General features: G+C 48.4%; 1 protein-coding gene across 3 annotated transcripts in view; it reads right to left on the bottom strand.

Moving 5' to 3' along the window:
• The window catches only part of mapk8ip1b (mitogen-activated protein kinase 8 interacting protein 1b), a 263,887-nt gene that overhangs the window by 128,692 nt on the left and 111,118 nt on the right, over positions 1-24,077 (bottom strand). For all 3 annotated transcript variants that reach the window (XM_072466230.1, XM_072466231.1, XM_072466232.1), the window contains exon 2: positions 17,043-17,148. In XM_072466230.1, the coding sequence (XP_072322331.1) occupies positions 17,043-17,148 (106 nt within the window). The remainder of the gene's footprint in view (positions 1-17,042; positions 17,149-24,077) is intronic.

Genomic DNA, 24,077 nt, shown 5'->3' with positions numbered 1-24,077 from the left:
CGCAGTGACAGTCAGGATCGATGATGTATTTCCAAGTCAGGATGGTGTGCGACTTGGAGGGGGAACTTGCAAGCGTGGTGTTTCCATTTTCCTTATACGTGATAGAAGTCACAAGGGTGACACAGTGGTTAGCACAGCTACCTCACAGCACTAGGGACCTGGGTCCAATTACAGCCTTGAGTGACTGTGTGGAGTTTGCACTTTCTCCCAGTGTCTGTGTGGATTTCCTCCGGATGCTCTGGTTTCCTCCCACAGTCCAAGGATGTGCAGGTTAGGTGGGGTTACGGGGATAGGGCGGGGGAGTGGGCCGAGGTAGGGTGCTCTTTCAGAGGGTCAGTGTAGATTCAATGGACCAAATGGCCTCCTTCTGCACTGTAGTAATTCTATGGTTTAGAAAGTGCTTTGAAGGTGGTTTGATGAGATGCTGCAAGGTATCTGGTAGATAGGGTGCAAGAACTGAACATTTAACTTGGATGAGGTGCCAATCAAGTTGGTTTCTTTGTCCAATGATGAGTGTTGTTGAAGCTGCACTTATCGATGCAAGTGGAGATTATTCCATCACACTCCTGGCTCGTGTCTTGTAGACAGGCTTCAGAGAGTCAGGAGGCATTTTATGAGTTACTTGCCATAGAATTCCCAGCTTCAGATCTGTTCTTGTAGTCTCAGTAATTATGTGGCCAGTCCAATTCAACTTCTGTTCAATAGAAACCCCAAGGATGTTGATAGTAAGTGATGTAGCAATTATCAAGTAATTGAATGTCAAAGGAAGATGGTTAGATTCTCTCTTATTGGAGATGATCATTGCCTGGCATTTGTGTGGTACAAATGTTACATGCCACTTATTAGCCCAAGCCTGAATGTTGCCCAAATCTTGCTGCCTATGGACACAGCCTGCTTCAGTATCTGAGTTGCAAATATTGCTTAACACGGTACATTCATTAGGGAACATCCACATTTCTGACTTTATGATGCAGTGAAGGCTATTGATGAGGCAACTGAAGATGGTTAGGCCCTGGAACACTACTCTGAGGAACTCCTGCAGCAATATCCATGGGCTAAGGCTTATGCTCGGTATGACTCCAATTAATGTAGTGTTTTCCCTCATGATTCTCATTTAGTCAAATTTTACTAGGATTCCTTGGTGCTACACTCGATCAAATGCTGTCTTAATGTCAAGGGCAGTCACGCTTACCTCTGAAGTTCAGTTCTTTTACCCTTTTTGGACCAAGGCTGGAATGAAGTCAGGAGCTGAGTAGTCGTGGCAGAACCCAAGCTGAGCATCCATAACAGGTTATTGGGGACTAAGTCCTCCTTGACAGCTCTGCCGGTGACACATTACACCACTTTACAGATGATCGAGAGGAGGTTGATAGGGCTGTAATTGGCTGGATTGGATTTTTCCTGCATTTTGCAAACAAGAGGACATCTCAGCAATTTTCTAGTTTTTCAGGTGGTTGCCAGCATTGTAGCTGTCCTGGTCAGCTTGGGCAGGAACATGGCAAGTTTCGGAGCATTTGGCTTCAGGGCTTCAGCTGGAATGATGTTGGGGCTTATAGTCTTTGCTGTAGCTGGTGACTCCAGCCGTTTCTGCATATCATGTGGAGTGAATCAAATTGCCTGAAGATTGTTGCGAATGCTTCAGCCTTGTCCTTTGCACTGATGTGCTGGGTTCCCGCATCATTGAGGATGGGGATGCTTTTGGAGCCTCCTCCTCCTCCAGTTCGCTGTTTAATTTTCCACGACCAATCTCAACTGGATGTGGAAGGACGACAGAGCTTTAATCTGATGCTTAGATTGTGGGATCGCTTAGCTCTGTCTATTGCATGCTGTTTCTGCTGTTTAACATGCATGTAGTCGTGTACTGTAGCTTCATCAACCTGGTGTCTCCCCTTCATAAACTCCTACACTCCTCATTCATCCTCAGGTTTAATGGTCATAAAAGTTCGAGGGACTGGTCAGACCATGAAGTCACAGATTGTGGTGGAATACAATTTTCGAAATGCTGATGGCCCATAGCACCTCATGGACTCCTCTTTCTCACCTGACAGATGTGCACTGAAGCTATCCATTTAACAAGTTGGTAGAGTCACACAACACAATGAGTGGTATCCTTAGTGTGAAGTTGGGACTTAGTCTCCACAAGGATTGTGCGGTAGTCATTCCTACAAATATTGTCATGGAAAGATACATCTGCAACAGGTAGATTGATGAAGGAGAGGTGAAATAGATCTTTCACTTGTGGATTCTCTCACCCTCTGCCGCATGCCCAATCTGACACTTACGTCGAACAAGCTTCAACCAGCTTAGTCAATATTGGTGCTACCTAGCCAGCCATGGACATTGAAGTTCCCCACCCAGAGTACATAGTGTCTTTGTCACTGTCTATGCTTCTCCCCAAGTGGTGTCCAGCATGAAATACAGACTTTTCAGCTGAGGGAGGGTGGTAGATGACCATCAGCAGGAGGTTTCCTTGACCATATCTGACTTGATGTCATGAAACATCATTGGGTCCAGAGGCAATGTTGAGGACTTGCAGGACCACACCCTCCCGATTGTATATCACAGTAACAACCCCCCCCCCCCCCCTTGCCCCACTCCCACATCTGCTGCATCTGGACACACCCAGGGATGGTGATGGTAGTGTTTGGGACATTGCCTGTAAAGCACAATACAGTGAATGTGACTATATCAGGCTGTTGCCACTTGACTAGGTTGTGGGACAGTTCTCCCAATCATGCAATAATTCCAGGTGTTAGCGGGGGGCACTTTGCAGGTTCGACTGAATATGGTATGCCTTTGCCAGGTCTGATTTTATTTTGTTGTTGCTTTTTGTTACAACGGAGTGGCTTGCTTGGCTATTTTGGAGGGCAGTGAAAAGTCAACCATGTGCCATGGGGCTGGAGTCACATGTTGGACAAATCAATTAAGGACAACAGACTGCCTTCCCTGTGAGCCAGATCCATTTTTACAAATCAGTGGTTTCACAAAACCAGCTTATTGAAAAAAAATCCCAATTTATTCAATTTTCCATTGTGCTGTGGTGGGATTTGAACTGCTATCTCAGGATTACTTTTCCAGGCCACAGAATTACTAGTCTGGAAACATAAGCACCATACTATCGTAACCTTGTTTGCATGTGCTCACTTTATATCACTAAGTTAAAGTGAAGAGCTATCCCAAGAGGGCACGAGATCCATTTGGTTGGTGAAACTGATCTGCAAGATGGATTGTTTATTAGTCTGGAATCTCGCCAATCTCCTACCTAGTAGACAAACCTCTCAAGCCTTCGGTCTATGAAAATTGCTCATCAGCACTCAAAAGTATCACTTGCCACAGACATAAAACAATTGAGACCTGTGCATTTAGAAGACCTGGTCAGCTACAAGAACAAAATAAAGAGAGAAAGATTTACTTTCATATCACCCTTTTCATAAGACCAGTATGTCCCAAAATACGTTATGGCCAATGAAGTAACTTTGATCTTTGAAGCAATGTAGGAAGCATGGCAGCCAATTTACATGCAGCAAGTCCCCAAAACAGCAGGGATCACTTCCGGTTGCGGCGATGCGGAGCTAAGCCGCACATTTCGGCAGCTCCCGCGATAACGGACTTTTGGGCTCTCCAGAGGAGGCCCAACGGAACTTTTTTGATTTAATCCCGTGTGGGAAGGTGAAGTAAAGTCCCCCCTTACGTTATATGGCCGAGATTAGCGGTGGAGCGGCGGAAAAAGAAGCCCTGGAGCGGCGGGAAAAAGCAAGATGGCGGAGGATGGAGATCGAGCAGCATGGGGGCCGGACCAGCAGGAGTTCCTTAAGCGCTGTGTGGAGGAGTTTAAAAAGGAGGTGCTGGCGCCAATGCTGTTGGCGATCGAGGGGCTGAAGGAGACCCAAAAGGCCCAGGCGGTGGAGCTTCGCGAGGTGAGAGATAAAACGAATGAGAACGAGGACGAGATCCTGGGCTTGGCGGTAAAAATGGAGGCGCACGAGGCGGTGCACAGGAGGTAGGCCGAGAGAATCGAGGTCCTGGAGAACAGGTCGAGGAGGAAGAATCTCCGGATTCTGGGTCTCCCCGAAGGAGTGGAGGGAGCTGATGCCGGGGCGTATGTGAGTACGATGCTCCATTCGCTGATGGGTGCGGAGGCCTCTCCGAGCCCCCTGGAACTGGAAGGGGCTCACCGGGTCCTGGCGAGGAGACCTAAGGCTGATGAGCCGCCAAGGACGATAGTGGCAAGGTTCCATCGCTTCGCGGACAAAGAAAGTGTTCTGAGATGGGCCAAGAAGGTGCGGAGCAGTAGATGGGAGAATGCGGTGATCCGAGTTTACCAGGATTGGAGCGCTGAGGTGGCAAGGAGGAGAGCTGGCTTCAACCGGGCCAAGGCGGTGCTGCACAAAAAAAGAGTCAGGTTTGGCATGCTGCAGCCTGCGCGACTGTGGGTCACTTATCAGGACCGACACCATTATTTTTAAACGTCAGAAGAGGTTTGGACCTTTATTCAAATGGAAAAATTGGACTCGAACTGAGGGACTGTGGATGTGGGGGAGATGTTGGTTGTATACGGGGTTGTAAATATGGGTAAAGAATACTTCATGGGTGGGATGATGGATGGGGATGTGGGTAGAGTTCTGGTTAAAATTCCTTTTTTTCTTTTCTGTAGACGAGATGATGGGGAATGTGGGCGTTATGGGAATGTGCTGGAGGGAGGCAAGACTCGGGGAGGAGGGAACTGGGATAATGGCCGCAACAGGAGCTGCGCCACAGGGGGCGGTGCTGGGTCAGGAAAGCGCGGGCTTTTTCCCGCGCTAAAGCGGGGGGGGGGGGGGGGGGGGGGAGGATGGAGGAAGGTAAGGAGGAGGAGAGACTCCCACACGGGGAGATCAACGGGCAGGCGGGGGAAGCCGGGGTCAGCAGAAGTCAGCTGACTTACGGAAGTAATATGGGGGGAGCAAAAGTGCTAGATGCGGATCTAGCGGGGGGGGGGGGGGGGGGGGGAGAGAGAGGGGGGACATTAGGGTTGCTGCTGCACTGTCCGAGGGGGAACTGAAAATGGAAGAGGTGGTCGGGCGGGGGTTCCCCACCTGGGGGACTGGAAGGTGCGGGAGGCGCGAGCATGGGACTGGCCTAAGATAGGAGATGGCTAGTCGGCGGAGGGGGGTAGCCCCCCAATCCGGCTGATCATGTGGAATGTGAGAGGCTTAAACGGGCCGGTTAAGAGTGTCCGAGTGTTTGCGCAGACGTGGTCATGCTTCAGGAGATACATCTGAAGGTGGCAGATCAGGTCAGGTTAAGGAAGGGATGGGTAGGACAGGTGTTCCATTCAGGGCTGGATGCGAAGAATAGAGGGGTGGCAATACTGGTGGGGAAGCGGGTGTCGTTTGAGGCCAAGAACACAGTAGCGGACAATGGAGGCCGATACGTGATGGTGAGCGGTAGGTTGCAGGGGATGGAGGTGGTACTGGTGAATGTATATGCCCCGAACTGGGACGACGCTGGATTCATGAAACGGATGTTGGGGCGTATTCCAGACTTGGAGGTAGGGAGCTTGATAATGGGTGGGGATTTTAACACGGTGCTGGACCCAGCATTAGATCGTTCCAGATCTAGGACGGGGAAGAGGCCGGCTGCGGCCAAGGTGCTTAGGGGGTTTATGGATCAGATGGGGGGGGGGATCCGTGGTGATTTGCCAGGCCTTTGGCCAGAGAATTTTCTTTTTTCTCCCCACGTACATAAGGCCTACTCCCGGATAGATTTTTTTGTTCTGGGCAGGGCATTGATCCTGAAAGTGGAGGGAACGGAGTATTCGGCCATAGCCATTTCAGACCACGCCCCGCATTGGGTGGAGTTAGAGCTGGGGGAGGAGAGGGACCAACACCCGTTGTGGCGGTTGGATGTGGGACTGCTGGCAGACGAGGAAGTGTGTGGGAGGGTGCGGGGGTGCATCGAAAGGTATCTGGAGGCCAACGACAACAGGGAGGTTCAGGTGGGAGTAGTATGGGAGATGCTGAAGGCGGTGGTCAGGGGAGAGTTAATCTCCATCAGGGCTCATAGGGTGAAGAGAGAGGGCAGGGAAAGGGAGAGGTTAGTGGGGGAGATTTTAAGGGTGGACAGGAGATATGCAGAGGCTCCTGAAGAGGGATTACTCAGGGAGAGACGAAGTCTCCAGACGGAGTTCGACCTGTTGACCACAGGGAAGGCAGCGGCACAGTGGAGGAAGGCACAGGGGGCGATATATGAATATGGGGAGAAGGCGAGTCGGATGCTGGCACATCAGCTCCATAAGAGGATGGCAGCGAGGGAAATAGGTAGAGTCAAGGATGGCAGGGGAACTACGGTGCGGAGTGCGGGGAAAGTGAATGAGGTATTCAAGGCCTTTTACGAGGAGCTGTATAGGTCCCAGCCCCAGGGGGAAAAGAGGGGATGCGACGATTCTTGGACCAACTGAGGTTCCCGAGGGTGGAGGAGCAGGAGGTGGCTGGTTTGGGGGCACCAAATGGGGTGGAGGAGCTGGTTAAAGGACTAGGGAGCATGCAGGCAGGGAAGGCCCCGGGGCCGGATGGGTTTCCGGTGGAGTTTTATAGGAAATATGTAGACCTGTTAGCCCCGTTGCTGGTAAGGACCTTCAATGATGCAAGGGAGGGGGGGACCCTGCCCCCGACAATGTCGGAGGCGACGATCTCTTTGATCTTGAAGCGGGATAAGGACCCACTGCAATGTGGGTCGTATAGACCGATCTCGCTCCTCAACGTAGATGCTAAGTTGCTGGCAAAAGTGTTAGCTACGAGGATAGAGGACTGTGTCCCGGGGGTGATTCACGAGGACCAGACGGGATTCGTAAAGGGTAGGCAGCTAAATACTAATGTGCGAAGGCTCCTAAATGTGATAATGATGCCATCGGTGGAGGGAGAGGCGGAGATAGTGGCAGCTATGGACACGGAGAAGGCCTTTGACCGAGTAGAGTGGGAGTATCTCTGGGAAGTGTTGAGGAGGTTTGGGTTCGGGGGAGGGTTTATTAGTTGGGTTAAGCTCCTGTATAGAGCCCCGGCGGCGAGTGTGGTCACGAACCGGCGGAAGTCAGAGTATTTCCGGCTGTATCGAGGGACGAGGCAGGGGTGCCCCCTGTCCACTCTGCTGTTTGTATTAGCAATTGAACCTTTGGCCATGGCATTAAGGGAGGCGGGGAAATGGAAGGGGGTTGTCCGAGAGGGAGAGGAACATTTGAGTGTCGCTGTACGCAGACGACCTAATGCTGTATGTGGCGGATCCAGTGGAGGGGATGGTTGAGGTCATGCAGATCCTAAGGGAGTTTGGGGACTTCTCGGGCTATAAGCTCAGTGTGGGAAAGAGTGAGCTCTTTGTGGTGCATCAGGGGGATCAGGGAAGAGGGATAGACGACCTACCGTTGAGGAGGGCGGAAAGGAGCTTTCGATACTTGGGGATTCAGGTAGCTAGGAGCTGGGGGGCACTGCACAAACTTAATTTGACGTGGCTGGTTTAACAGATGGAGGAGGATTTTAAAAAGGTGGGACATGTTGCCACTCTCGCTGGCGGGCAGGGTACAGTCGATTAAAATGGTGGTCCTCCCGAGGTTTCTTTTTGTATTCCAATGCCTCCCAATTGTGATTACCAAGGCCTTCTTTAAGAGGGTTGGCGTTGCCGAATTTGGGTGGCTACTACTGGGCAGCCAACGTGGCGATGATCTGTAAGTGGGTGATGGAGGGAGAGGGGGCGGCGTGGAAGAGGTTGGAGATGGCGTCCTGCAAATGAACAAGCCTGGGGGCGCTGGTGACGGCACCGCTGCCGCTCTCGCCAACAAGGTACACCACGAGCCCGGTGGTGGCGGCAACGCTAAAGATCTGGGGGCAGTGGAGACGGCACAGGGGTGCGATGGGAGCCTCGGTGTGGTCCCCGATCAGAGATAACCATCGGTTTGTCCCAGGAAGGATGGATGGGGGGTTTCAGAGCTGGCATCGGGCAGGGATTAGAAGAATGGGGGACTTGTTCATCGATGGGACGTTGGCGAGCTTAGGGGCGCTGGAGGAGAAATTTGGACTACCCCCGGGAAATGCCTTCAGGTACATGCAAGTGAGGGCATTTGTGAGGCGGCAGGTGAGGGAATTCCCGTTGCTCCCACACAGGAAATTCAAGACCGGGTGATCTCGGGCGTATGGGTTGGAGAGGGCAAAGTGTCGGCGATATACCAGGAGATGAAAGAAGAGGGGGAGTCTTTGGTAGAGGAGCTGAAGGGTAAATGGGAAGAGGAGTTGGGGGAGGAGATTGAGGAGGGGCTATGGGCTGATGCCCTAAGTAGGGTTAATTCCTCTTCCTCGTGTGCCAGGCTTAGCCTGATACAATTTAAGGTGGTTCATAGAGCGCATATGACGGGGGCGAGGCTGAGTAGGTTCTTTGGGGTGGAGGACAGATGTGGGAGGTGCTCAGGAAGTCCGGCGAACCATGTCCATATGTTTTGGTCATGCCCGGCACTGGAGGGGTTCTGGAGGGGAGTTGCGGGAACAATATCTAAGGTGGTGAAAGTACGGGTCAAGCCAAGCTGGGGGCTAGCACTATTTGGAGTAGTGGACGAGCCGGGAGTGCAGGAGGCAAAAGAGGCCGGCATTCTGGCCTTTGCGTCCCTAGTAGCCCGGCGAAGGTTCCTAGACTATCTCGCGGAGCGTTAGATGAAGGTCGGACAGCAGCAACAGCAACCCAGGGGGGGGAGGGGGGGGGGGGGGGAAAGAGGGGGAAGGGTTTTTTTTCTGGGGGGAATTTGAGCAAGAAAACACATGAATGATCCGGGAAACTGACATGTACGGGAGGAATCCAATGTACAAAGTTCTGTATCTTATTGACTTGCCATGTTCATGTCTTGCTATGCGAGCTTTCTTTCTTCTTTTTTTGTTTTGTAACGGGGCGGTGGGGGGGGGGGGGGGGAAGTTTGTTTGTATGGTTGAAAATGTTGTTGAAAAATTCTTAATAAAAACATATTTTTGAAAAAAACAGCAGTGATGGTGGGCACTGTTCTTTTTTTTGAAAATCATGGTTGGTTGGGAGATAATTATTAGACCCAGGATATGGAGGAGATTTTCCCTGCTCTTCTTCAAAATAAAGTCAGGATATCTTTTACATATACCCAAGAGGACAGGTGAGGCTCCAGTTTATCATTTCATTCAAAAGATGGCACTGGTGTCAGCCTAGATTAAATGCTCAAGTCTGTAAGGAAGGCATTAAACAAACTGGCTACAGTTCAGAGCAATGTTTGTTATTTGAAAACAGGATACAATGATATGGGTTGAATTGAAGAGGACCTTCTACTCTGAATAGAACAAGCTACACTAAATAGGACATGCTACATTGAAACAGAAGTTAATTGCAGGAAATTAATCAATACCAAACAGGTAACCACAGCGGGAGGGGAAGAATTCATTACATGGCTAATCCAATGCAGGTCAATTTGGGAATATGCTAGGCAACCAACAGCTGATCACGCACCCAACCAACCAATCCGCATCCAGAACAGGACTGGCATGAGCTTTTTCATGAACTGTATTCTGTATGCCCAGAGGCCAGTTAGCTCATTTGGTGAGATGGCTAGTGTGTAGTTCAGCATAACTGAATAGCACAGGTTCGATTCCCGTTCTAGTTGAGGTGAGAGATGGGACCTGCCTCCTCCATCTGCTGCTGAGAGTGGAAGGTTATGGCAACATTGACAAAAATAAAGTGCTCAGAAAACAGCTCAGGATGAAGAATCAACAGACAATGAACCAAGGACCTGCCTTCAGGCAGAGCACTGTATGTAAACCCTGAAAAAATTTCCTCACAACAGCATCAGAAAGGGAAGGCAGAGAAAGGAACCAACAGGAAGAGCCCCAATGAACCAAGCAGGAAAATCTCAGATTAAAAGATCACTCCGAAATGACCTGCAGTCATCTCAGGCTGACCACTTGAGTAACTATGATTTAACGGAAACTATTTCGGTTAAAATGCTCAATTGGGGCAGCACGGCGCGCAGTGGTTAGCACTGCTGCCTCACGCGCCGAGGACCCAGGTTCAATCCCGGCCCCTGGTCACCGTCTGTGTGGAGATTGCACATTCTCCCAGTGTCTGCGTGGGTCCCACCCCCATAACCCAAAGATGTATGGATTGGGCATGCAAAATTGGATTGGGTACTCTAAATTTATTAAATAAATAAATAAATCAAACAAATAGCTCAATAAAGGTGCCGGATTAAGTGTGAGATTTTCTTAAATTCAAAAGGTAAAAACACCAACAAGTTATTGGAATTGGACATGCCATTGATGTGCTAAATATCCAGAACCATTCCCTGGATATGGATTGTATTAGACTCATATGTTCAAGATGAGCATCTTCTATGTGTATTAATAATAATTTTTATTAGTATCACAAGTGTGCTTACATGAACACTGCAATAAAGTTATTGCGAAAAGGCCCTAGTCGCCACATTCCGGGTACACAGGGAGAATTCAGAATGTCCAATTCACCTAACAAGCACGTCTTTCGGGACTTGTGGGAGGAAACCGGAGCACCCGGAGGAAACCCCCGCAGACACGGGGAGAACACATTGGAGAATTGTAATGTGAGAAACTCTGAACCAAAACATGATCATCAATTTAAATCAGCGTCCAACTAACATTTCCTTGTTCAGGACATTCTTAGTACAAAATATCTTTGTGGATTTACACACATCCTCAAAAATATATTAAATGGCAGTGTGTTTGGTTCTGACTGCTGCAATAAACTATAGAGTCACCAGAGGGAGCTGTTAACTAGCATGTCATGAGGTGAATGTTCCCACCAGGTTCTGTCTAAAAGCAGAACATGGGCTGGATTCTCCGATCCCCCAGCTACGTGTTTCTCAGAGGTGTCGTTCACTGGTGGCGGGATTCTTTCTTCACGCCGCTTGTTCATGGGATTTCCCATTGAAGCCACCCCACATCGCCAGGAAACCGCAGGGCGGGGTGCGCTGCCTGTGGAAAAAGAGAATGTCCGGAGAATTCCGGCACAAGACTCCGATTTACATCACCCGCGATAGGTACGGCTTCATCAAACCTTAAATGGCTTTCTAGTTCCTAGCCTTTTTTTGTTGTTCATTTATGGGATGTGGGTGTCACTGGCTAGGCCCTAGTTGCCCAAAAGGTGGTGGTGAGATGCCTTCTTGAACCTCTGCAGTTTGTCCTGTAGGTACACCTGCTGTGCTGTTAGGGAGGGAGTCTCAGGCTTTTGACCCAGCGACAGTGAAGAAACAACAATATATTTCCAAGCCACGATGGTGAGTGACTTGGAGGGGAACTCGCAGGTGAAGTTCCCACGTGTCTGCTGCCTCTGTCCTTGCAGATGGTAACTGTTGTTGCTTTGGAAGGTTCTACCCAAGGAGTCTTGGTGTGTTCCTGCAGTACATCTTGTAGTAGATGATACAGACAGCTGCTACTGTGCATCGGTGGTGGAGGGAGTCCATTTTTGTGGAAGGGCTACCAATCAAGCAGGCTGTTTTGTCCTGGATCGTGTTGAGCTTCTCAAGTGCTGTTGGAGCTGTACTTATCCAGACAAATGGAGAGTCTGGTGAAGTAGGGACTGCCTCCTTGGAGTAGAGAATGCCAAGGAGAGACTTAATAGAAGTGTTCTAAATCATTAAGTAAATGAAGAGAAACTGTTTTCAGTCTAAGAAGGGTTAGTAACCAAAGGCCACAGGTTTAAAATAATTGGCAAAAGAACCAAGGGGACTTGAGAAGACATTTTGTACAGCAGCCTTGTACATTTCCCCAAAGCCTTGCACACATGTTCCTGTCCAAGTCTTTATCCAGTTCTCTTTTGAACGTTACTCCTGAATCTGCTTCCACCACCCTTTTAGGCAACGTATTCCAGATCATAACAACCAGCTGCATTAAAGGTTTCAACTACACATTAGCAATCTTTACAAGGGAATACTTGAATTAACAACATGGCTTCCATGATGGTCGTCCCAAAACCCTCGGTAGCCAGTGAATTGTAGCCACTGTTCTAATGTTGGAAATGTGGCAGCCAATTTGTATACAGCAACCTCCTACAGACAACAGGAAGATAATGGTGAGATAAGCTTTTTTAGTAATGTTGGTTGTGCTACAAGGCCGGATTGATGAAGCCTGGTTGTTCTCTCAAAGGAAATTGAGGGGTCATTTATTAGGGGGGTACAAGATTATGATCAATTTGGACAAATAAAAGCTGTTCATGTTAATTGATGCTACAAGGAGTAGGGGACACAGATTTAAGGTTTTGGGCAAGAGATTTGGGGGAAATGAGGGGAAGAATTTTTTTATTTTTTTTTTATAAACGCAGGGAGTGGTAAATACCTGGAACTTGCTGCCCAAGAGTGTGGTGGAAGCAGAATTGATCAATGATTTTGAAAGGAAATTGGATGGGCACTTGAAAGAAAGAAGCTTGCAGGGCTACGGGGATAGAGCAATGGGGCATGAGACTACCCAGTTTGCTCTCCAAGGTGCTGGCATGTACTCAAATGGGGTTAATGGCCTCTGTGCGGAAAGAAATCCTCACATTGTATGTTTTTATAATATATATGTGCTCATTGCAATTTCTAAAACTCTAAAACTGAGCAAGGATTCCTAACATGGTTGAAACTGTGTCTGTCTGTGACCTCTGAACAAAAGAAGCCACCTGGTATTTTAAGAAACCTCAAACGTTGTTATCTCCAAGGAGCCACTAATGACCTCCCTGTACACTATAGATTCAAACTTTAAAGAGAGAGCTATACAAATGCCGTACCAATTTAATAAGCCAGGCTGCCCAGAAGGAGATGGATTGTCTGGTAAGCAAAAGGCCCCACAACCTTCCTTTCAACTCCGAATGGCTGAGGCAATCAACAGTCTTTGGAATGGATACACATCCTTTGTGAAAGGCTGGGTGGAGAGATAGGGAGCTATGTGACATGGGCTTCTTGTTTGTGGACAAGTGATATTGCCTTGCTGAACTACATAGTCTCAGTCTGCTATTTACCATCTAACTGGCAGCTGCACAGAAAAGGAGCTCTGCTCCAGGTTGAACAGCTAGCCCTTTTTACACTGCTTCTCCTGGAAATCCTGTACCATCACCAACAAGACAGATTAATCTCTGCTTGCTTATCTCATCATGTGAAGACAACCCCACAGTGAAAGTAAATTGTGTGGCATCAGTTTTCAACCTGCTGACTTCAAGTAAAGGAATACCAGAAATCGGGACTCTGGGAACCATGTGAAACAATATTTATTTTCTCGATGGTCCCTGCACTGTAAATCTTTAATTTCTCTACCCCTCTTCTTATTGTAGGAGTAGGGAGGAAACATTGCGACCCTCCTTTCGCATTTTGTGTGTTAATAAACTAACCCTTTGAGTTTGCCCGATCTTGAGTTTGCTGTTGGGTGAATAGAAAGTTGGATCATACCAAAATCAAGGGGTTGGGAATTATGTCAATGCTTCGAAAAGAGGAAAAGAAATGAAGAACACCTCCCTGTGAACAGGTAATGAGAGGAGAAATTAGTACGGTTTAAATTGGCACAGCTACAGATTTTAGTGCCAGAAAAAAGGCAGAATCCAGTCATTATTCGACAACAGTTCTCTGTCATAGCAGCTACAGCCGAAAATATGTTCGGAGGGCAGCATTCAGCCCAACATGTCAGCGCCATCTGCTTAAAAGAGATTGTTACGTTCTGGTGCTTGGCTGGATGGAATTAGTGCACTAGAGACTGTCTAATTCATAACCCAGTTGAATGTTTACTGATTACAATAACGTGGGTCAGGTAACAATATGAAAACTACTAAAACCATTATAAAATTATCCAAGAGCTATTACAAATGCAACTATCCACTACGACGACTATCTCCAGACTCCGAGGTTGCAGTGTCATGTGGTTGTTCTTTACTGCCACCTGCTGGTTGGAGGTCGTATCTGTTAATATTTACATAACTGCTTCTGCATATCATTTCCAATTCATCCCTATTCTTTCTCCCAGCCCTCCAAATGTTTTTTGCTACAATTATTCAATTCCCTTTGTAAGTTACAATTAAATCAGCTTCCACTGCCCTTTTGGACAGTGTATTCCAGATTGCAACTTGTTACTTAAAATAAATCTGATATTAGTTCTGATGCTTTTGTCAATTACCTTAAATTTTGGTCTCAAACATAAACCTCCAACTTGACCCAGCTATGCATCCATCATCTTGTTCACGGCCTTCTCAAGGATACATATTACCCAGGACAATAAGTAAAATTCCCCTGCTCTTCTTTGAAATAATGCCATGGGATCTTTTGCATCTACCCGAGGGGCCAACTGGGCTTCATCTTAAAGTCTCCCCTGACAGTGCTAACAGTGCAGCATTCTCTCAGTTCTGCACTGGGTGTATCAGCCTGGATTTTGTGGTCAAGTCTCTGGTGTGGGACTGAAACTCATAAGTTTCTGACTCAAATGATGAGAATATGACCCACCATAGCCAAGGAATACAAAGGGTAAATTGCAGTCAGGGATCAAATAATTACAGCGCTCATTAACTGACTTTTATTTTATTATTTCAGGATGTGAGAGTTGCTGGCTCAGCCAACATTTATTGCCAATCCCCAAATGTCCTTGAGGTGGCGGCGGTGAGTCGCCTTCTTGAACTACTGCAGTTCATGGCTAGGACAGGCTTCCTTGGTTTATTAAAATCTGATTTGTCAGTATTCAATTTCCTTGTTTGGGTTGCTAGAAAAAGATAATGCAGCACTTTTCCAATGGGACAGTTTAATAGGTGTTTTGCCTGTCCTTGACCTGTTCCAAGTACAGCATCAAATCAGGGCTATACTTTGGCTTTTGCTGACACAGGGGCTGGACAGTTGTCCTCCTGACAATTAGCTCAGTTTTGCTGACATGACAGATGGATCACAGTCTATGCTGCAGAGTGAATTAAGACATTCAGGATCAGCATCAGAAAGAGATTATCCTGGAAATGTCAGGTAAGGATTGGCTGCCCAGAACCCCTTAAGCAATACACATGCAGTCCCATTAATGTCTTGCCTGTAATAATATCAACTCCAAGAGACTCATTGTTTTGGAGGAGTAGTAAACATGATCATACCCTTCAATAATACAGCAGAGGACACTGTGTCTGTGAGGCAACAACCTGCCTTCCTCCAACCCAGAACCCTGTGCATTTCCAATTTTAATTGCTCCACCATTGGCGACCATGCCTTAGCGGCCTGGACCCAAGCTCTGGAATTCCGTCCCTAAAGCTCTCCACCTGTCTACGTTTCTTTTTCTCTCAGCTTTTGATAAGGCTCGACTTGTCCTGACATCTCCTTATGTGACTCAGAGCCCAATTTTGTCTAACAATCCTTAGTCAAAGGGCCTCTTGATATTTTACTACATTGTAAAAATGGAGGAGGGGCAAGGGAAAGATGAGAATTCGGAATTTGAGGCGTTACTGAACCAGGAACCAATATTCACAGCAAGATATGTCGAAGCCAGGGATCACTCTCCTCTGCACTATATATTCCAGATCCTCTATGCTTCTGAGGCAAATATCAACAGATAATGTTTTGAAATCACGGACATTACAAATATAGCGGCAGTGAAAAAAAGAAATCACAACTTCATAAAAATTACAGCCTAGAAAGAAGTCACTTGATCCATTGTTCCTGTGTCTTGTGCAGTTCCATTATAACATTTCAAGTTGATTCATTATAAAAGGTGCTTTGAGAGGATCGGAGGTTGTGAAAGATGTTATATGGAGTTCTCCTTTTTTTTCCCCATCTATCCAAATTCCATTTATCTGCCTGTTTCTCAAATCCTTTCATATGCTTCCTTTTCAAATGCTTGTACAATGCCATTTTAAATTACACTATAACCTATATCTCAATAGTCAATTCTCATAAATCATCCCATAATCCAATTGCCCTATATCCTTCTCGTGATTTTTTTTTCTTTTAATTCATTCACAGAATGTGGGTTTCACTGGCAATGTCAGCTTTTATTGCCCATCCCCAGTTGTCCTTAAGATGGTGGTGGTGAGCTGCCTTCTTGAATACAACTGAGTGACTTGTTGAGCCATTTCAGAGGGCAAATAAGATTGAGTTAGCCATTGATGTGTTAGGTACTCTGAGACACAGACGAACCAACACGGTTGCGAATGGTACAATGCAGTTTTATTTCATTTAACTATTGACATAGTAAACTCTGGCACTCAGCACATGGTGACTGTCTGAGTGGCTGGCAATGAGGTCTGCCCTGAGCCGTCTCCTCTTGGACTGCCCAGGAAGTGTCATGTTCCTTGTTTTGTACGGTGTCTGCTCTTGTCTGTGACTGGCTGTCGTGTTGTGTGCGCTAATTGGTCCGTTGATCTGTCCATCATTATGTATGTGCGTATGTGCTGTGATGTTCACTTGAATATCATGACAGCCATGTTGCAGTGGGTCTGGAATTGTACTGCCAGGCCAGACTGGGTAACAATTGTAGATGTCCTTTCCCCAAGTGCCTTAATGAAAAGATGGATTCTTATAACAATCTGGTGGTCCCATGGTCACTATTACTGACACTATCGTAACCTCTCAAATCTGGAATTCCAAAATCCGGAAACACCAATTTCTGGTCTTTATTGAGAGCACATGTGCAACTCCAGGACTGGCTACTTGTACCTCTGCAACAGAGTTATCATTATGGCCTTCATTGTTATTAATTGTATCACCAGAGTTTTTCCAGGAACTGCTTTGCTGTGATTCTGATTACAACTTAACATTGCATGGAAAATACTGGACAGAGGTAATTGCCAGAAGTCTTGCACCTTTTTAAGAATAAGCAATCATTTTTTCCAGAGTATATTTGCATTGTTGTTACTACATTAGCAGCAAAATAAAATCCATTCAATGGTCTTTCTACTTAACCACTTGCAACTTCCCATCATTTTGGTTCGGACCCACAATCCTGAAGAGAGGTATTGCAGTGTTGACTTTGCTCACCAATGTTTCCCCATCCACTCCATGCCATCACAGTGAGATACATTCACAGCATACTCACAGCTCATAACACTCTTACCCTTGTGGCCAGGCCATCCTTACAGTGCAGACTTATCCCACATTCATCTGTTATTTCAGACAAGTCTTCATCTTCGAACTCCTCCAAACTTATGTCATGAGTTAGCCTGCAGCAACATAATGGAGAACAGTCCGAGTTAGTACAAGATCAAATGCTAGAATGCATCAAGAAACTGCTCTTCCACACACAGTGGTACCATTCTGCAGCCCTTCTGTCTTAATATGCGCACATACAGTTGTGCTAATGTGGCTAACCTCTTGAGCCGAAAGGTTGTTGCTTCAAGACCCACTCGAGACTTCAGCAAAAAACCTAAGCTGACGCCAGAGTGGAGGGCTGAAGGCTTGCTACACTATTGGCAATGTCATCTTTCCAAAATGATGTTAAACAAAGGTCCCATCTGCTCATTCATATGGATATGAAGATCCTATAGTTCTTTTGCTGTTTGTGGGATCTTCCTGTGTTAAACATTAGCTGCAGCATTTCTGACATTACAGAGTGATGACACCAATAGTGTTTCAATGGCTGTAAAGCACTTTGGAGTTATTAGGATTGAGAAAGATGCAATATAATTGCAAATTCTTTTTAGCGATATCCAATAAATTGAACAAATTGGTGTACGCTTAATATAGATATTCTGTTCTCAACCACTGAAACCTTACCTGGTTTCAATGTTTGTCTGATTGAGGAACTGGAGTACCAGGGAAGAATATTTATTTGACTTTCAATCCAGTGACAGCATTAACAATCTCAGGTCAGAGAAAGTTAAGAATCAAATCAATTTCCTTTCTGAATTTTAGGTACAATCTTGTATCAAATTTCCCTTGCAGACCAATGTACCACTCCTGCTTCACAAATGTGCCAGGAACTGGATAAATACTTACAAAGGAGACACTTGCAGGGCTGTGGGGAACAAAACAGCAGGGTGGGGCTAATCAGATTGCTCTTTCGGAGAGCTGGCATAGGTACGATGGGCTGAATGGCCTCCTGCCATTCTGCATGATTCTAACTCCACAACTTTGTGACTTTTCTTTTGAATGAGTCATCTCAATTAACTCCTAATCGGAAGGTTTTGTGTGCGACTTCATGGGATTGAGTATATCAGAGATAGAATTAGAGAAGAACTACAGCACAGAAAGAGGCCAATCGTGCCGCCATGTCTGCGTTGGCTTTCTGCAAGAGCAATTCACCTAGTGCCGCTCCCCTTTTGTTTTCGCCTGATCCTGCAATTTTTCGCTTCACAATTGTACCTGCCTCCATCAACGCTCTCAAGCAGTGCATTCCAGGTCCCCGCCAATTGCAGAGTCAAAAGGTTCACCCACTCCCAATGGAGACAGCTTCTCCCCATCTACTCTGTCCAAACCCCTCAGGGTTTTGAACGCCTTCATCTGGGCGGCACGGTAGCACAGTGGTCAGCACTTTGCTTCACAATGCCAGGGACCTGGGTTCGATTCCCAGCTTGGGTCACCGTCTGTGCAGAGTCTGCATGTTCTCCCCATGTCTGCATGCTCCGGTTTCCTCCCACAAGTCCCTAAAGACGTGCTTGTTAGGTGAACTGGACAGTCTAAATTTTCCCTCAGTGTGCCCGAACAGGCACCATAGGGTGGCAACTAGGGGATTTTTGCAGTGACTTCATTGCAGTTTTGAAGTAAGCCTACTTGTGACACTAATAAAAATTATTAAAATCTTTTCCCACCCTTCTCTTCCCAAATATAATAAGATTTGGTATGTTGATGTGCTGTATTTGTTTTTCTGGCCAGATACTTATACTGTTTCAATGATCCAGTGCAGTACTTAACAACTTTGCCAAGAATTTTCTTTGGGGAGATTCTAAACCAGAGATATGCCCGTTTTGAATAAATACTTGACGAGGGGACGTGGGAGATATGTTGTTGGATGTGCAGATTGAAACGTTGCAATATGAGTTTACTGCCACTAAAAGTGGTGTATATAAAGTGCCTCCAGTGACAATGTCACTGCAGTATTATTTGTCTTTTTAAATCTTTTTGTTGGCATTTTTCAGATTTATAAATAACTGTATATATACACACACACGCATCACATTTTTCGTACCCGCGTTTTGTAGCCATCTGGGATGGCCACTTTCAGAACACAAAATGGACACTCACAGAGACTATAGGGAAATGTGGACAATACTGAGCAACAAGCAGGCACAGAGCCTGAATGTATATTTGGAAAGCAGTCAGCAGATGGAATCGAAACTCTGGGTCGATTAACATACTGATGGCCCATCTCTGAGGAACAAAGGACTAATACTCAGGTAGCCGATACTGTCGCAGACATCCCGGCGCCAGTACCCCAACCGAAAGACACAAACAAAGCAAGGCCAAAGGCCACCTAGGACACGACACGCCCAGCCATCAGGCACCCACCCCTTTATTGGTTTAGATCGATGACAATGATCAAGAAGCTGCCCAATTAATTGGGACCAAGTTTAAGGCCCGCTTAAAAGCACGCGAAGCCCCTCCAAGTATAAGAAGGAACCCCCACCAGAGATTCAGTCTCTTGGATTCGGCTCTCAAGCGGAGAGGCCCATCCACCAGCATCACCAGAAGCAAGTAAGTTCAAGGTCAACGCTCGCTACCAGGTGGACGACCTTAGCTGTACTCCTGTTACCTCTTCGAACCCAACAGCCTCAGATCCGAACAACGGCCATTGTTCCTCTTAAGTGGGCACCCAAAGTTAAGTGATAGAGATAGTTTAGTTTGTAGTGTTATCGTGCATGAGTAGATCTTAGTGTGTAAATAAATAGTATTGACTTTGAACCAACTAACTGGTGTATTGGCTCTTTGATCGGTATTCAGGTTGAACCTTGTGGCGGTATCGAGAGATACTGGCGACTCTGAAAGTATACTCATAATTAGGATTAGGAAAGGCGACCATATTGACTGCTATATTTATAGCAAGTAAACAGAGCAACAGTTTACAGAAGGGTTTATCCTGTCCTTTTAACTGACCCCATATACATTTTGCTGCCCTCTGGTTCAGTCTATGGTCCCTCCAGTCTCCCCCCCTTGCCCCTCCCCCCATATTTTCATACTCCCCATGTCCCTTCTGCCCTCCCCCACCCTCACCCCATTGGCTTTGGCTGTGTTTTGCTTTTATGTTCAGGGAGGAGGGGTGGGGTTTACCCCCACCTTCCTCGTTTCCTCTTTTGCGGCTTTCCCACCTTCCTTCCGTCTTCAGTGGTATCCTCTGCCTGGCAGCTGGCCAATGGGGTTTCCCATGTGGCCAACCCCACGCCATCAGGAAATCCGCGATGTGGGAAGTGGAGGATCCCGCCGGAGAATCCCACGCCTATTGTGTTATCTTTTGGAGCAAAAATTATCCAACGTTCAGAATTTCAATTTGCAACATTCAAAATATCAGCCAAGACCTTTTATATGACAAAAGAAGCACTGAAAATCTAAAACCAAGCAACGAGGACACAAACGTGGACGTGATTTCTCTGGGATAGCGTCCTCCTAATACAGTATTGCTGCTCAGTCAGAGGAACCATGTATCAGATGAGACATTAAACCAAAGGCTCATCTGCCTTCTTCGATGGACATAAAAGATCCTGGGCGGGATTCTGCGACCCCACGCCGGTTCGGAGAATCGTCGATCGCGCAGATTTTTCACGCGGCGCCAGTCCAACGCCGTCCCGCCATTCCCCGGCCTGGCATGAACGGCGCCGCGCCGCCCGGAGAATCGGCCGAGTGGGGCAAGTTCCGCGATTCTCCGGTGTACCGTTGTTTCTGCGGCCCAGATAGGCCGAAGTCTCGACGGCGTGACCCCCAGGTCACACCGGCGCCATTCACACCTGCAAATAAAAATTGTCAGCCAGGCGTGCTGGCTGACGGTACAGGAGAGCAGGAGAGGAGGTGAGCGGCCGGCATATGGCGCTCGTGACACTCTCGGGATGGACACGGATGGGGCTGCGGCCGAGGGGGGGAGGCCCTCCATGTTCGGGACGGGGGGGGGGGGGGCAGGGCCTCTATGCTGGGGGGTGCCGGGCCGGGTCGGGCCTCTATGTTGGCAGGACGGGTCCTCCATGTTCGGGAGGGGGGGGATTGAGGGCATGTGCAAGACATGCCATCCGCCGTTGCCAGAGCCACTGCCGCCAGAACAGCAGCCAGGCTAATGCCCCCCCGGGGCCCTTAACTTCTATGCAACAGGGTCGTTCCAGTCGCTGAGTGGGGACCTCTCCGGCATCTCCCAGCCATCAGTGCACAGGTGCATCCTTGCAGTGACTGAAGCCCTTTACAACATCGCGGACCGCTACATTCAATTCCCAGTGGGCCTCGCCCACCAGAATGACCGGGCAGCGGGATTCGCTGCCATGGCAGGAATACCCATGGTACAGGGGGCGATCAATGGGGTGCATGTCGCCATGCGGCCTCCAGCGGAGAACAGGGACGTCTTCGTGAACAGAAAGGGGTCCTACTCCTTGAGCATTCAGATGGTCTGTGACCACCGCATGAAGATAATGCACGTCTGCGCACAGCACCCGGGCAGTGTACATGATGCGTTTAACATAGCACAATTGTTCATCCCCACCACGTTCGAGGGACTGGTTGCTGGGTGACAAGGGTTACCCGTTGCGGTCATGGCTGATGACGCCTATACGGAGGCCACAGACCGAAGGGGAGACCCGCTCCAATGAGGCCCATGCAGCAACCAGGGTGTGATCGAGAGGTGCTTCAGCCTGTTGAAGATGCGCCTCAGGTGACAAATGTTGAATTCTTTACCCGTCAGTCTGGCCTCAATAAAACTCGAGATGGATTTGTAGGCATAGTATTATTTATTTTTAACCAACTTGCAAGTCTGATTCGCTTCTCAGGGACACAGAACACAGAACCAGTCTCCTGGATCCCTTGGAAACGAATGAGGTCCGAGACAAAGGGATTTCTGCAAATACATTCAAATGGCATCAAGTTTCACATACATGCCATCCGCCGTTGGTTTCCCATAGGTCATCCTATACCCCTCCTGACCTGGCCATACATCCTAATTGGCTCACTTCTCATTCCTTAACCCTGGCTTCTTGTTACCCAGCATCCTTTTCTCCTCCTCTACCAGATACCCCTCCCCCCTTCCTTGCCATGCTTTCTGAAATCCTTTGTCTGTGAACTCACTAGAATTAGACTGGCCTCTGTCTACATTACTGTAACTAATATATTTAAATTAACTATTTTATATCACATTCATCACAGGTGCCTGGACTGCTCTGGAGGGGCCCTCCAGTACCATTCGGAGAGGGTCGGCCACATCGTTGTGGTCTGCTGCGTCCTCCATAATATTGACCAGCAGAGGGGCGATGTGCTGGAGGAGGAGGAGGAGGGGGCAGAGGGAGACGCCGCGGGAGGGGATGCCTCTCCAGATGAGGAGGATGGGGACGAGGGGGGCAACAGACGCGACATGAAGGTGGGTTATGGATGGGAGGCTGCACAACGCCACCGACTTGGGCAGCACGCATGCGAGGTGTTAATAGCCGCACGTTTCACCAACTAGGGGGGTAGGTGCTCTCTGAGCAGGGGGACTGTGTGGTATTATCAGGTATTGCAGTACGGGAGAGGCTGAAGACCATTGGTTAAACCTAGGAGTTTACCATTGGCTGTTTTGTATGTAGTTCCGCCCTGACAGGTGGGGTATAAGAACCGGTGCCATCCCAGCAGCCCTCATTCTGTACTGAAGCTGCTGGGGAACAGTTCTAGTCTATTAAAGCCTTCAGTTATGTTACTACCTCGTTTTAATAGTAATTGATCGTGCATCAGACTGATACCACCGTACCGACCTACCTCACCACCCAGCACCCTCACCTCCCACACCACCCGATTACCTTACCTTCCACACCACCACATGCACAACACCCCCCAACTGCGGCACAACGGGCTGGTCTCACACGATTGCCTGTGGATGCGGGTGTGTTCAATGCCATGAAGGATGATGACAACCCGCTCTGCGATGAGCTGGAAGCTCCAAATCGTTAGCCAATGTCTGACTCATGGCCACAGCTACACCTTCCACGTGGGTGGTCCCTGTACGCGTAACGGACACATGGGCAGCTGGTGGCGGGGTGCTGAGTAAGGCGGGGGAATCTTTACACCCAGCTGGGCTCACTATTCCACCGACCTTCGAACACAGTGCCAATCAGTTCCGTACACGACCACGCGCCCACCAGACATAGGACAGAGGCATCTTGCATTGGTGTAACAGTGAGTTTAATGGTAACGGTAACATACAAGTGCCCTGGACCCTATAACTATACTGTGCCCTGCACCCATGCCAACTTACTAGGGGCCAAACCTCTTGGTCTTACGGGCCCTACCACTACGTCTAGGTGTTTCCCCAGACGGTACAGCAGGAGTGGAGGCGGACAGCTGAGACACCGGCCCTGCGCCTTGGTTCCCCATTAGCATGTGTTTCCTGGGGCGGCCCAGCTTGGATGGGCCAGGCTGCTCCGTGGGCATGCTGGATGGCTTGGTGCCACCCTGTTCTACCCACTGCCCACCAGATGCATCCGGTGTTCCGAGACCTCCCTTGCACGAGTCACCGGGACGGGCCCCAGAACCTCCTCCTCCCTCGGGGTGTCGGCTGGCCCCCGGGCCTCTCTATGGGACGGGGGTGCGAACGGAGACGGGCCCCGAGGCACCCCTGACACCTGGCGCTGCCAGTGCTGGAGACCCGCTGCGGTATCGACCAGGGTCTGAATGTGGATCGGGCCATTCCTGTCTGGGACTGCGCCACCTCCCTCTGGGCATGAGCGACGCCATCCAGCATCTGGGAAATGCCGCCGATGCTCTCAGTGATGGCCTGCTGAGACTCGGCCAGACTGCGGGGAGCGGCTGAGATATCCAGTTGGCTCTGGCACATGGCTGCCTGTGAGAGGGCAGCCCTGTCCTGGGCCACGGGTGACGCATGCACATGAAGCCCCACGCCTTGCATAACCTGACCCATGGCCGAAACCATTGCACCCATTGCCTCCACCACAGACGCCACCCGTGCGGTGTCGGCCTGGGTGGCAGCCATGACCGG

The sequence above is a fragment of the Scyliorhinus torazame genome, chromosome 10, assembly GCF_047496885.1.
Source record: "Scyliorhinus torazame isolate Kashiwa2021f chromosome 10, sScyTor2.1, whole genome shotgun sequence".
Lineage (NCBI taxonomy): Eukaryota > Metazoa > Chordata > Chondrichthyes > Carcharhiniformes > Scyliorhinidae > Scyliorhinus > Scyliorhinus torazame.
Note: the sequence above shows the minus strand (reverse complement) of the source record. Positions and strands in the feature narration are given on the sequence as shown.